Source organism: Ovis aries, chromosome 1 (genome assembly GCF_016772045.2).
Source record: "Ovis aries strain OAR_USU_Benz2616 breed Rambouillet chromosome 1, ARS-UI_Ramb_v3.0, whole genome shotgun sequence".
NCBI lineage: Eukaryota > Metazoa > Chordata > Mammalia > Artiodactyla > Bovidae > Ovis > Ovis aries.
The window spans coordinates 177,263,023-177,277,449 of NC_056054.1; the positions used below are offsets into that span (position 1 = coordinate 177,263,023).

At 39.5% G+C, this 14,427-nt stretch overlaps 1 protein-coding gene and 1 non-coding gene across 4 annotated transcripts in view; one reads left to right on the plus strand and one right to left on the minus strand.

The window, feature by feature from the left end:
- Positions 1-2,460: 2,460 nt before the first annotated feature.
- Positions 2,461-14,427, minus strand: part of LOC114108634 (uncharacterized) — a 32,687-nt gene continuing 20,720 nt past the window's right edge. Inside the window, exons 2-4 of one of the 2 annotated variants that reach the window (XR_006055995.2) lie at positions 12,422-12,527; positions 5,063-7,233; positions 2,461-3,224 (exon numbers count right to left, since the gene is read on the minus strand). This is a non-coding gene — a transcript (uncharacterized LOC114108634). Of the gene's footprint in view, positions 7,234-12,421; positions 12,528-14,427 lie in introns of both variants that reach the window. The other variant, XR_009601142.1, reaches the window with a different exon arrangement.
- The window catches only part of CD96 (CD96 molecule), a 99,060-nt gene continuing 91,351 nt past the window's right edge, over positions 6,719-14,427 (plus strand). The window contains exons 1-2 of one of the 2 annotated variants that reach the window (XM_027965703.3): positions 6,719-6,886; positions 8,832-9,188. In XM_027965703.3, the coding sequence (XP_027821504.2) occupies positions 6,826-6,886; positions 8,832-9,188 (418 nt within the window). In that variant the 5' untranslated portion in view covers positions 6,719-6,825. 2 annotated transcript variants of the gene reach the window in all.

The following is a 14,427-nucleotide window of genomic DNA, read 5'->3' on the forward strand; positions in this document are numbered from 1 at the left end:
CACCAGGGTGAGGTTAATTCAATAACTTCCATTAAAATATAGCATGCCTGGTTTCACCCAAAGAAATAGTCAGAATTCCTCCAGGAAATTAACTTAAAAAGCAAGCAAGCAAATGCACAAAAAGAAACTTTTCAACAAGTATATATACATGTGTTTATATATGTTGAGTATGACTATATAAATATACATGCACCCCACTCCAGTACTCTTGCCTGGAAAATCCTATGAACGAAGGAGCCTGGTAGGCTGCAGTCCATGGGGTCGCTAAAAGTTGGATACGACTGAGCGACTTCCCTTTCACTTTTCACTTTCACGCATTGGAGAAGGAAATGGCAACCCACTCCGGTGTTCTTGCCTGGAGAATCCCAGAGACGGGGGAACCTGGTGGGCTGCCATCTATGGGGTCGCACAGAGTCGGACACAACTGAAGTGACTTAGCAGTAGCAGTAGCAGTATATACAAATATATACATATAAATCACTCACTGTTGCTTCCTCTGTAACATATAACTGCAGGTTAGTAGAGAAAAATGTCATAGGAATTTTTTAAAAACCATGTTTTCTAGATTGTTGCTTCATTGTCAAGATACTGAAGGCAATTTGCATATTAACTTGAAGAATGGTTGTTTTCAACTGTTGAAAACATAAAACTAAATTTTTTAATGGTGTTGAGATAACACCCAGGAAGAACCCGCCTACCAATGCACCAGACCTAAGAGATGCAGGTGTGATCCCTGGGTTGGAAAGATCCCCTGCAGGAGGAAATAACAATCCGCTCCAGTATTCTTGCCTGAAGAATCCCATGGACAGAGGAGGCTGGCAGGCTACAGTTCATAGGGTCACAAAGAATCAGACACAACTAAAGCAACTCAGTATAGCAAGTAGTATAGAATTCTTTATAAAAAATTTTTGACCTTGGGCAAGACAATCTTTTGTGCCTCAATTTTTTTCTATCTGTAAGATGAAATGTTCTGTCTATACTAGGTAATCATACAATTGCTTCTAGCTCCAACATTCTCTAGATCTTGGCAAAAAAATATTCATGTTTTGTGTGCAAACACATTTGTGCCTCTATTTTTGACCCTTCCACAAAAGACAAATCTTTGAAAAGTCAGACTTTTCTGGAAATGGGGAGTATGTTTTTATTCACAACTATCCTCTATGTTCTTTTGTTCCACTCTGGGGTCTGAGGTTTAGAGCAATATCCCTGGTCTCTGTAAGAACCTGAGTCACCAAATAAAATGAAATAATGCTCATTACAAGGTTTTTATTGATCCAGAAATGAGAAGCAATGCCTTTTAAAAAGATGTTCAGCAATGAGGACTTTCTCTTTGACCATTTCCTCTCCTCCTTACAATCCTTCCTCCTCCAGGGGAAAAAGAAAAAAAAATTGATTTAGCTCTCAGTTACCCTAGAAATCTATTAATCACATCTCCTATTTCCTGATAGCGTTATTTAATTAACTTTGCATTAGGTTCATTACAACAAAGAGAGAAGGAAGGAAGAAAAAGAAAAAAAAACTGACATGGTTTCTTTTTCTCTCTTTACCTTTCTCACTTACTCTCAAACGTGGAGCTTCAATTAAAGCAAATTAGAGGGGAATTACTGACAAACGTCAGATCCAGTGCTTGGCCAACTTTCCCTAGCCTGTTGTTTTCACAGAGTGTAGTAGCACAGTATCTCTATATGAATCTGTAGTTTGTAAAAAGGTAATTTGGCTCTAAGAGTTTGTTTTCAGCAGTCTACAAGAGCTGACTCACTGAAAAAGACCCTGATGCTAGAAAAGATTGTAGGCAAGAGGAGAAGGGGATGACAGAGGATGAGATGGTTGGATGGCATCACCAACTCAATGGACATGAGTTTGGGCAAACTCCAAGAGATGGTGAAGGACCGGGAAGCCTAGCATGCTGCGGTCCACGGGGTTGCAAAGAGCTGGATGTTACTGAGCGACTGAACAACAACAAAAGGATCAGGGAGTGTGATTTTGTTCCATGGTTGTTTTTTTTTTTTTTTTAAGCTCCAAGATCAATTGAACACTTCTCAATTTTTCAAGGTGTTTTAAAATTTCTCCATTGAATGTGAAGAGACATTTGAAATAAATTTCATTGCTTTGAAACCAGATAGAATGTAGAATTTAAAATATTTGCTCTAATTCTGTTTATGCCAACTTAACCCTAGAAATGTTCATGGTTTTTCGAGTGTACCTCTGCAAAAGTCAAAATTTTGAGTTATTGAATCATTAGCTTCCCAGGGCTTTGGAAAAATCAGGAACTATTTCTCTCTCTCTCTCTCTCTTTCTCTCTCCCTCTCTTTATTTCAACTTGCCACTGAAAAGAAATATCCAAAGATTACTTATTATAATTATTCAAGTGAATTTTGTAATTCTGTTTCCCAAAATGAAAAATATTTTTACTTAAAAACAGTTTTCTGGACTTCTGTAGAATAATATATTATGCAACTATTTTAAAAGGAATAAGTTTATTTTTCTTGTATAACATATATCTATGTCTGCAATATAGTATGATGTAAAAAAGCACAGGTTAGAGCGCATGTGGTAAAGGGCACAGACAGCATCCATTTTCTTCATATATACATATTTATGTGAATGTCTAGAAGAATATAAGACAAAATATAAGTACTTCACTTCTCTTTGGGTGCTTAGAATGCCAACTGATTTTTATTGATTTATTTTTATCCTTTTAAAGTGTTTTCTTGTAATGAGCAGTCGTCATTAGAAAAATGGATTACATTAAAACCAGCCCTCAACAGATGGATTGAGCATGATGGAAATGATGGTGATAAAACAGATTGTTGTGTGAAAATTCTCATGAAATTCTTTCTCTTCTATTAGATGATAATTCTCAAGATTCAAAAAATTTGAGTGAAAACCAAAAGGAAGACCTTCATTCTCATGGAGGCAGGGCCACTACCTGTACCTAATTGGTTCACTTCCAGTTGGAAGTCCAGTGATCCCTTGATGATTACTCCTGGGGAGGGCGAGGGAGCAGGACCCATTCTTCCAGCAGGAATCCAACTGTAGGTGGGTTTTCTTTCTTTGTATTTGGGTGCATGAAAATTCAGAGGAAAAAACAAAAGAAAATTCAGAGGAGATTTGATTCCATGTGCAATTGGATACCAAGCCTTACCTCCTCTTTCTTTGTAATCTCCACACCCCCATCACACTGAAGTAAGGCAACTGCGAGGAAGGCGCTCATCCTCAGATGCCTAAGGAAGTACAAAATTCCTAAGAGATCTCCTGCTTCTTTTTCTTGCCTTCTTTTTTTCAGTCTACACATGTCTACCTACTAATTCACCTGATTTATCCTACTAAAATGTTGCTCTTAAGTACAATACTCTTTTGTTGAAAATCCAGTAACTCTCTGACATGAAGAAAAAAATCTATAACCTAGAATTCAAAGCTCTCCAGAACTTAAACTCATCCTAGCCATGACTTTGCCTCAACAGCCCCAAGAAAGCCTTTGCTTCATGATAACAGCTAACTCACTGCATTGACCTTGAAATTCAATATTCCCAAGTATTGGCTCTTCCTGTTCTCTCTCTCTGGAATGACTTACCTCATGCTTTCCCCCACATCACTTCTACAGTATAAAGCCAAGCTAATATTCACACTTGATACGTTCCTAGCCCACTGATCTCTAAGAGATCACCGCCTTTTCTAAAGACCTGTGCCACCTCCTCATTCACTTCTGTGCTTTATGTTACTTGACTTCTTTGGTGCATGTGGAAGTTTTCTCCCCAGCAAAATGATTAGTTGTCTTAAAGACGTGGGCTGCATTTTATCATCTGTATTTTTAAATCACCTAGAACTATGCCTCTTCAGTAGTAATCCCTTAAGAGTTGGCACTAAATATATGTTTTTTTGATGAACTGAAACATTAACTAGAATGTTTTCTAAGCATTTTGGTAAAGAAATGTACAACAGTGGAACACTCCACATTCCTGTTTTTTTATGTAAGTAGTTAAAGGATGAAATCTAAGACTAATCAGTCATATTTTGAGTTAACCTCAGTGAAAACCACAAGAGTAAGATTACCTTTTGCTCAGCTTCCTATTTCTGAAAATGTCCTTATCTCGTTGAGGGTTAGTGTTTAGACGGAGCATTTAAAAACTTTGTCCAAAACACAAAATTATGGCTTGCCTCTAGCAGAAATAATGGGTGCCCCCACTTCTCTCTGTCAATAACTGAATCTGCCTCTGAAGTTCAAGAAGTTCAAGATTTCCTTTTGTGTGTAAAACTGGCTGCTTCTGTTTTCTCTGTATATGCAGCAGACCCAAATCTAAGGCAGAAGAAACACTGCAGTGGGGATTTGTGAGCAGGGACGATAATAGAAGAGATTGACATGACTTCACAGAAGAGTTATTTTTAAGTGGAGAGAATGCCTATCCTTATGCTGAAAGGGCCTTTAGAAAATATTCCTGGGATTGAAAAGCAGGGTGGGGGCAGTTCCCATCACCGGGCTAGCAGTGTTGGTCTGCGGGGCGTTGCTGCCACCTGCTGCATGCAAACAGCCATGGAGGGGCTGGTGCGGGGCCGGTGCGGGGCTGGCAGCTGCAGGATGCCAGGTGTGCACAGTTAATGTTCTGTGGGCGTCCGAAATTTTTCTTCTCTTAGAGCCTGGTTGAGTCTCAAAGAAAAACCTGTCCAATCTGTTGACTCTGGGCCACAGAAGGATAAAACAACACCCAGGAGGGAGCTTTGCCCTGTAGCCACTATATGGGGACCCTGGGCATCCCAACCCCAGTGAGAGGCAAAGATTTCAGTAAAAGTGAGTCTGTAGCTCTGGAAAATAAGTGAGAATTCCCCTTTTTCTGAATCTGAGGGATTTTTTTTTTTTTTTGAACAGTTCCTTCACTTTACAACATTAAGAGATAGGAGACCTCTAGAAACTTTAAGGGGAGGATATTTTTCTTAGAGAATTCAATAAATTTAGATTCTTATTGGCATCCAGTTAGGTAGATTTCTCTTAATATGAAAAGTAGAGTAGGTAGCTGAAATCCCTCCCCAGGCTTGTAATGTGTCTCAGTTTAATAGGGACACTAACCTATAGATCAGGGTCTTCGTACTGTATCTTCTGGCCTGTTTTTGCTACTATACTCCATCACTGTGATTCACTGGAATTTCTAGGAGAAAAGGGGCAGAGATGAAGGCATCAAGATCAGTGATATTTCTTCCTGCCTTTCATTCAAAGACTTTGAACTCCCTATCCCTCCCTGAAAATACCTGTCAGCCCCACTTGACCCAACAACTCCAGGGACCTGAGACTTACTGAGGAGTTGAGAGTGGAGAGTAAGAAAAAAGTCTGGGAGTCCTGGACTAGGAAATCAGTTACTATTGTCTGGCCTTTGCAGGAAACATCATTGGCTGAGTAGTAATAAGTAAGTACGACAGTTGTCATAGCAAATGTTTGTAGTGGTGCTGTAGAGGGTAGCTTGGACGTCCAGGAAGACAGTAGCCCTATTTCATCATGTGAAAAATCTCTTCTCCCAGGTAATTCCTGAATGGTAGGAGTGATGCTTTATATCTTAGCATCATCCATATCCCCCTAAATCCTTGTGTGGGACAGATCAGTACATGCATAATATGATACTTGATGACAACCTGGTCAGAATTATCTCCACCTGACCTCAAAAGAGAAACCATCTTAAGAACACAATTCAGCCCCCTCATTTGTCTTTAGGCTTGCTGGGTGTTTCCTATATTTCAGTAATCAGATTAGGGTCACAGAATATTTCACCAATTGTTCATAAGATGGTATATATTTATTTTTATTCTAGGTTCATTAAACTTATTCTGTAATTCCAGCCTAACATTTCTGAATGTTGGAAGGTAAAGACATCCTATTTCACCCCAAGCTAGAAACCCAGTACAGTTGTATCTGGCAGAGAACAGTCATCATGTCCTTCTGTGAATAACCAGACATCTTTACCAAGGAGTCATTTCCCTGAAATCTAGTCTCCGTCCTCTGTAAATGGAAGTTAGTGGGTGGATGTTAACAGGCCTGGGAGCCAGCTGAGGTGGGAGATACTCGGCCTTTAGACTCTGATTGTTTTCTCTGTTTCTGTATGGTGTTTGCTGAAGCACAGACATGCTTTTCTGTTATCATCAAAGCAGACCTCCTGCCCTCATGGTGAGAGACTTTCCTCCCTGACCACCAGCCTAATCTGGATGGAGTGGAAAAGGAGCCTTCACTTCTACACCTTCAGGGAATGTGGGTTTCCCTGAATGAAAGGAGATGTTAAAATTCCATTTCCTAGTAGGAGCCGACCTCTGTTACTTTTCAGATTTTATTAAAATTAAATGTGTTAATTCTTTGTCCTTTCACCCTGAAGTAATTCTGGAAAGAAAACATATTTTAAAATTGAACAGAAAGACTATTATGAAAGACAGTGAGCTCACATTTGTTAAATGACTTTGTGCTCTTGCAAAGAAATGCATGAAAAGCGCATTATGAACTGCTCTGCATGATTTCCTTTGTTTGGATTTTAGAAGCAGTTTGACTGACACAGAGATCCTGAAGGAGAGAATCTTTGGATACTGAAAATGCTTTTAACGAAGGTGATGCACAAGACTTCAGAGAACAATTTCAACATTGTTCTGTTGAAGGTTATACTTAGCTGTGAACCACATTACTTTCCTGTTGACGTTTCATTTCCTGGGGTCTTGCCAAGTGATAAACAGACACAGGCGTGTGGTGGGTGTGGGGTTTTTCAGCACGAATAGGGTGGCTGGAGTTTTCTTAGTTAAAGGTGTCTATTGACTTCCGTGATCATTATGAAAATGCTGGTGTGAGGCCTTCAGGAGACCATGGAGAAAAAATGGGCATACTGTGCTGTCTATTCCATCATCCAGATGCATTTGGTCAGGGGTAAGGCTTCTGGTTGTCCTTTCTTGTCACACTGGCTGCTTTAGGGAGGGAACGGGGCCTCTGTTCATTGAAAATGCTTTGTGACTACTGCTGGAATTGATCACCAAAGGCAGATTGTTACTAAAGTTTTCAGTTATGTACTTAAGTGGCAGCTCTCAGAGAGATGCAAGGATCTAGAAATGATTACAAATGAGCACTAAAAACAAGAAAGGAATGGGTGGTGTGTGCCACTGCTCTGAGACATTTTCACCCATTTCCTTCCTAAGAGGGTCTCTGGAGTAACTGGAAAACTATGCTTCTTGAAAATGAAATGTTGTCCAAGTGGTTGTCAGAAAAACTCCGGAATACTAAAAAAAAAGAAAAAGAAAAAAATCACAATGCCATCAAGGCTCAGAGCTTCTTGCTCAACTTGTTCTCTCTCTCAAATACTTTCTCTTTTGGATTTAGCAAGCATTTCTCCTCCAAATACTCAGATCTTTGGGAGTTGAACATATGCTGAATTTTAATGAGGCATGTATAGGTATGGATCTGGAAGACAAAGTAGACTCCTTGTGACAGCGGGGACCAGCGCCTAAAGGGCCTGTTTAAAATAGCAGGAAGAAAGATCCATTCTGCAATCCATAACATGAGGGTATTACTGTGAGCCTGAGTGTCTTAAGAATTAACTGTGCTTTTCAGATACAGCTACAAAGATTTTAAAGAGGATTTATAAATCAAAGGAGACATTGGAATATAATGCTTTAGATAGGATAAGAGGTGTATTATTAGGCAAAGCCGAGCTCACGGGCAGCTACATTAAACCACACTAACCTCTGCCTACCCAAACTTCTGCATCCATAAAAGTGTAGTAATTCCCATTTGTCAAGTACCTCTGAGAGCCTGGTTTTTTCTCAGTTGCTTGTCATCTTTTTATCTTTTTCCTTTGTGAGGTTCAGTGGTACTTGTCACAATAATATATCATTCCTGAAGCAGTATTCCATGTTAATTCTAAAACTGAGACCTACACTATGGAAGGCATGTCAAAGGCTTAGCATATCTGAAGTGTCTTGTACCATTTGGTCAAAGAACTGATGAGAGGGAATCTTTCATGTCTAGTAACTCAGTGTTGATTATAGATGATGCTGCTCAATGGTTTATTTTTAGTGGAAACCTCTACCACTGTTTTTCCCCTTTTTACCTCAGAAATCTTAACTATAGGGAAATGATGGCCCTTTTGACTCTCTTATATTGAATGTCAAATTTCTTACTCTTCTCAACCAATTTGGAAGGGAGTTTGGAGGTCCTGAAGGTTATAGAAAGAGCACAGACCCTAGACAGCCGAATTCATGTTCTTTCACTGAAGTGTGACTGTAAGTAAATCACTTAATTTATCTGTGCCTTGGTTTCCTCTTTGATGAATAGTGTTAACAGCATTACGCTTTGATGTGTGTGGAGAATTAAACAAGATAACCTATATGTAAAAGCCACCTGTAAACATGTATTTTTTAATTGTTGTATGCTCATTAGTTACTTTTCACCTTCAGAAAATAATATTTGGTGTTATTGTATGTTATGTGCTGTTAACTCATAAACAAAAAAGCCAGTTATATTCATTGCAGGAATAGCTGTCATAATAAATTTACTAGCGGGCTTCAATCTTTAAATAAGCTTAATTTTTTTCACAGGTATTCAGAGACCTTAAGTTGTGTTTTGGACAGACCAATAGACCAAGAGATATTCAAAATTTACTAATTTCCTCTAGGGTCTTTAAGCAAATGTCTTCCATTTGTGTTTGAGTTTTATGCTTCTCTCTCTGAATCTGGTCCAAGTTCCCTCCAAATGCTAAGGCAGTCAGGAAAGAAAGTTCCAGCTGCTCCCGTAGTTCACCAGGGAAACCAAGGTCTTTCACCAAAGAGTCCCTCTCCGTGAATCATGCAAACTGATGACTCACACCCTTCCTTTTCAGGAGTAGTGGAAGAAACATTCGGTGCAGAAGAACACATTTACGCTTTGCCTGGCTCTGATGTCAACCTGACCTGCCAAGCACAGAAGAAAGGCTTGTTGGTACAGATGCAGTGGTCCAAGGTCACTGATAAGGTGGACTTGCTGGCAGTTTATCATCCCCAATATGGCTTCTACTGTGGTAGCAAGAGTCCCTGTAGGTCACTGGTGGCTTTCAGAGAACCTCCTGGGAATGTGTTTGAGTGGACTCTGTACTTGAGGAACGTTTCCTCCTCGATCACCGGGAAGTATGAGTGTAGCTTCACTCTGTATCCAGAGGGCATTCAGACAAAAATCTACAGCCTAAAGATCCAGACAAATGGTAAGTATGACTGCAAGTGGGAAGGAAGCATGTGTTGAAAGCATTCAGCTTTCAACAAACATGTATTCTGAGCCAGCCATGTGCCAGGCATAGTGTCTAAGTACAGAAAGGTTGAGTGGAAAGAGGTATTGCCTGGAAATGAAGACAGAAATTGATCAAATAATGCCATGAATAAATGTTAAATTGAAGCAGTGATAAGTCATAAAGGCTACAGTGGTTTTGTGAGAGTATGTGACAGAAGCCAGGGAAATGGACTCTGAGAAAGTGGCACCTGAGCCGAGGTCTGAAGACTGTGTGGATATTAACACTATTTGGGAGGTGGGAGATTTATGACGGACCCAGAGGCAGGAAACTGCTCTTGTGAAGGGCTGTGCAGTGTTTGAGGACATGGGGAAATGACGGTAGGACTGCAGTGCAGAATGAAGGGATGAAGTGGGAGATACAGTAAGGACAGGTCATACTGAACCTTGTCAACCGTGTTCAAGGCTTTGGTATTTATCTAAGCACCTTGGGAAGACATCGAAGTAGTTTCATCCAAAGGATGACATGACATTTAAAGCCTGATTGAATTTGTGTTATGAAAACATGCTGCTGGCTTCCCCAGCACTGGTATGACAATGAAGTGAAAGGGGATGAGAAGAAAAGGTGGAGAGAACTTAGGGGACACCCCCAGTAATGCAGAGGAGACAGAGTGGTTGTTTGGATAGATATAGAAAGACGATGACAAATTTGATACTTTGGGCATTAAACAGGTAGGACTTGGTCATAGGGTGGATCTAGGACAATGGCAGTGTGAGTGAAGGAGAGAGAAAACGTGTGTGTCTGGCATATACACCTGAATGGTGGTGCCATTCACTGAGATGGGAGACTAAGGAATCAGGGCAGAATTGTGGGGGGAATTTACCAAAGTGGCTTTGGATATATTTCTTACAAGGCAGGGAAAAGTACCAAGAGGCTGCTGAATGTGTAGCATTCACTCATACTTGCTTTATAGGGCCACCTTTGGAGGCAGGACTCCTAGGTTGAAGTTCTAATTCCTTTCTGGCTGGAACTGAATTTCACCTGGGGATTGGCATGTACGTTCTCTGAGCCCATCTGGAAAATGATGATAATAATGGCTACCCTGAATTAGTTGGTCCTAAAGTAAATGATCTCTATACTAGTGGAAAAAATGAAAATGAAAGTCAACAAATGGAAAATGCATACGAAATGGGATGATTTTAACTTAGGGGCAAAGTAAACTGGTAGTATAAGAAAAAAAAAAAAAACACACAACAAAAACTAACTCACAAAGGCCGTGCTTAAAGAAGGCAAGGAGCTGCCCAGGCCAAACACCACATATGGATTTATTATCTCCTCTCCACTTCTCATCAGGAGATAAGACCATGGTGTTGGCAGTCCAGCTACAGAGCAGGACCTCTTCTACCTCTGCCTTAACAGTGCCCCTATTCCCGTTGCTGTTTTCCAGGAAAAATACTTCATCTGGGGATGGATTGGGGTGATAAGGTAGAATGAAGAGAAATGAGAAGACCTGTATAGAGTCTACCTGCATAATATATATTTTGGAGTCAGTCTGGATTTGAATGTTGGCTCTGTCATTCATTATATATTTCATCTTTATCATATTATTCTAAGTCCCTAAGTTTCTGTTTCCTGATGTAACCAATACAGATAATTATAGGACCTCCTTCATAGGTACCATGATTTTGATGATTAGATGAGGTAATCGCTATAAAGCACTTAGCATAGTTCCTGCCAAAGAGTAAGTTTGGAAAGTGGTAGTTTTCATTATGAATAGTAAATATAATCATAACGAGTGAACTCTATTTCTCAAGTCTTATTAAAAAATGAGTCCATCCCCCTCTCTTTTTGTATTTGCCTAATATGGGTAGCTCAGATGGTAAAGCGTTTGCCTGCAATGCAGGAGACCTGAGTTCAGTCCCTGGGTTGGGAAGATCCTCTGGAGAAGGAAATGGAAACCCACTCCAGTGCTCTTGCCTAGAAAATTCCATGGACAGAGGAGCCTGATAGGCTACCATCCATGGGGTCACAAAGAGTCAGACAGGACTGAACAACTTCACTTTCTTTCTTTCTTTTCTTTAATATGGAGCCCAACAGAATATTTGCCACACTTTACCACAAGTACTTGTTGAACTTCACTTTAGACAAAGATTTTTTTTTTTTTAGACAAAGATTTTTTTATCTTCTTAAAACTGTAAACTATGCTGCTATGTATCTGATAGCCTAATGTTTATTCCATGGAGAACTGACAACACGGATAGGAAATAGGAGGTGGGAATGGCTCGATATAAAGACAGCCAATGGAGAAGAGATACTGTGTCATTCAGAAAGGAGAGTGGTGCTGCCTTTGAGGGAAAATGTATTTCTTAAACGGCCAAGCTTCTAGCTGCTAAGAACAGCAAATCACTGGGGAGACAGAAATCATGTATACATGCTTTGTGCTTGTCAGTTCCCAATCGTCTGATTATAACTTTGCTGTTCATCAGCTGGACCAGAGGAGAGAAAAATGCCATCAGTGTTAAAGAAATGTTCTGGTGCTATATATTTGGGTATAAAGGGAGAAAAATAGAAAAGAAAAAAGAAAAAGAGAAAGAACTCTTTCACCATGCAGTGATCAAAGATGTGTGTGCTCAGTCCCTCAGTTGTGTCTGACTCTTTTCAACTCCGTGGACTATAGCCCACCAGGCTCCTCTGTCCATGGGATTTCCCAGGCAAAAATACCAGAGTGGGTTGCCATTTCCTCCTCCAGGGGATCTCCCCAACCCAGGGATTGAAGCAGTTGTCTCTTACATCTCCTGCGTTGGCGAGGAGGCTTTTTACCACTAGTGCCACCTGATCAAAGACGTGAGCCTGGTATACACCTAAGGGATAGATACTTAGATGGGGCCTCTTGTCATTCAAAAGCCCTGTCAAGTTCCCCTAATGATATCTTTTTCCCCGTAATTCTTTTGATCTTCGCTCACGTCTCTCACTTGTACCACTTCCTCTCACATCCCTGGGAGATCTTCAACACGTTGGTTGGGTCAGCAAGCACACGAGTACAAGTCTGTGCAGTAGGTGAGCAAATACAAATTGAAGTGGTGTGTAAGAATCTAAACATGAAAATGCTGAGGGACCAGAGGTGATTGTGACCTCTTTCCGTTTCCTCTCTGTCATTTTGCGGGGTCAGTCTCTTCCCCGTCTGTTCACAAAGCAATGTAAAGCCTGCCCACCTTCGCACGTTCCTGGAGCCTTTGAGGGAAAATGCTTTGAGGGAAGAGCTGAGAAGGGCCGCTTCGAACGGGGCCTCGTTCTTTTGTATGATCTAGTGCTCCGAGGCTGTGGAAGAAGGCAGAGATTTTACACACAGTTTGACATTTGCTTCTTTTTTCATTTTCATTTGACAGAATTTCCTTACAGATTGGCACTTGATTTATTCCAAGAAACACAATTCTTTGAGTCCAGCCTTGGGTGACTGTAATCCAGGTTTCCTTCATTTGATGCTACTGGATCACACAGTGCTTCACACTATTAAGACTTTAATGCGTTTAAACTATGCTGTTGTTAGGACTAGTTATAAAACATACACATGTGGCTTTAATTTCCCAGATTACAGCCACAGCCTTGGCGGCGGGGTGGGGTGGTGGGGAGCAGTGTTCATATTTTTAGAAGCATTAGTAGGAGAAAAAGGAGGAATGGGAGGAGGAGGTGCAGGAACAAAGTAGTATAGACTGTAATGACAGAGGGGTAGTACTGGTAATAGAAAGGAATAATCTTGATAATATAATCTTGAAAATCTTAGTCTAACTGCATGCTGTTACCCTGCCTGAAGGCATGATTCATTCTTCGACCTTTTTTCCCCAGTTTCATTGAGATGTAACTGACATATAACATCGTATTCACTTTAGGTATACAACATGATGATCTTATATGTGTGTGTGTGTATGTGTGAAGTAATCATCACAGTCAGTTCAGTTAACATCCATCACCTCACACAGTTACAACTTTCTTTTTTTTTATGATGAGGACCTTTAAGATGTACTTTCTTTAGCAACTTTTAAACATGAAGTATGGTGTTTCACTTTAATCACTGTGCTCTACATAATATCTGCAGAATTCATCTATCTTATAACTGGAACTTTATACCGTTTTATCATCTTCATTCATTTTGCTCACTTCCCACCCCCTGCCTCTGATTAAAAGAGAGTCTATTCTCTTTTAATCTGAAGGCTGTCTGACATTTCTTGTTTTTCTTTGCCAATGCATCTGTTGAGCAAATTTGATTATTTGTCTTGTATAATTACCCACAGCCTGGATTTTGCTTTTACATCTCATGGTATCTCCATGTTCTTCTTTCATCTTTTAGTTCGGTATGCATATTTGACCACATTTATTTTTATCTTCTGGTAAGAATATTTCATAGGTGATGTTGTGTAGTTACATCAGCACTACATGATGTCCGGTTGTGTGATCTTAACAGCATTGATGGGTACTGCCTTAGATCCATTCATTTTTTATTGGCAGCCAGATAGTGATGTTCTAATTTTTCATTCCTTCATTTATCAGCTGAAATGTTCTTATAAAGAGGAACTTCCTCTCATGAACCAATTGTTTATTAGATATACAATTTGTTTAAAAAAAAAAAAACACAGACTAGACACTTGATTGTTTCCCTTTACTTACCAGTTTTAAAAATGAGTTTGTTCACTAGGTGACAAGTATTCATGTTCAGTATCAAGAATCTATATGAACTTAAGCATATTAGTGAATTTTAATTCATTATAGTTATTATCTTTATTAGGCTGAAAATATACTATATATAAAATCTGTTAACCCTTTGTGATATAAATTGCAAATACTTTCTGTTTTTCATCTATCCATACCTTCTTATGGTATTGTTTCCAGTGCAGCATAATTCTTACCTTTTGAAATAAAATCTATCACTTTTTCCTTGATGGTTCTAATTTTGAGTCATACTTAAGAAAAATTTCCCCATTCCTAGATTATGCAGAAATTCACTCTTACTTCTAACACTTCCATGTTTTTTAAATTAGTATTTAAACTTTCGATGTTAAGTTTCTAGTATTAAATATATCAAACTATATTTTTATTATTTCTAGTACCTTTTTGGTATTTCCTACTTTTTTTCCTCTCTGGGGTTCAGTTTGGAAATTTTCTATTAACCTATTTTCCAATTAACAAATAGTGGTTTTCTTGATATACAGTAATTTTTCAGTCT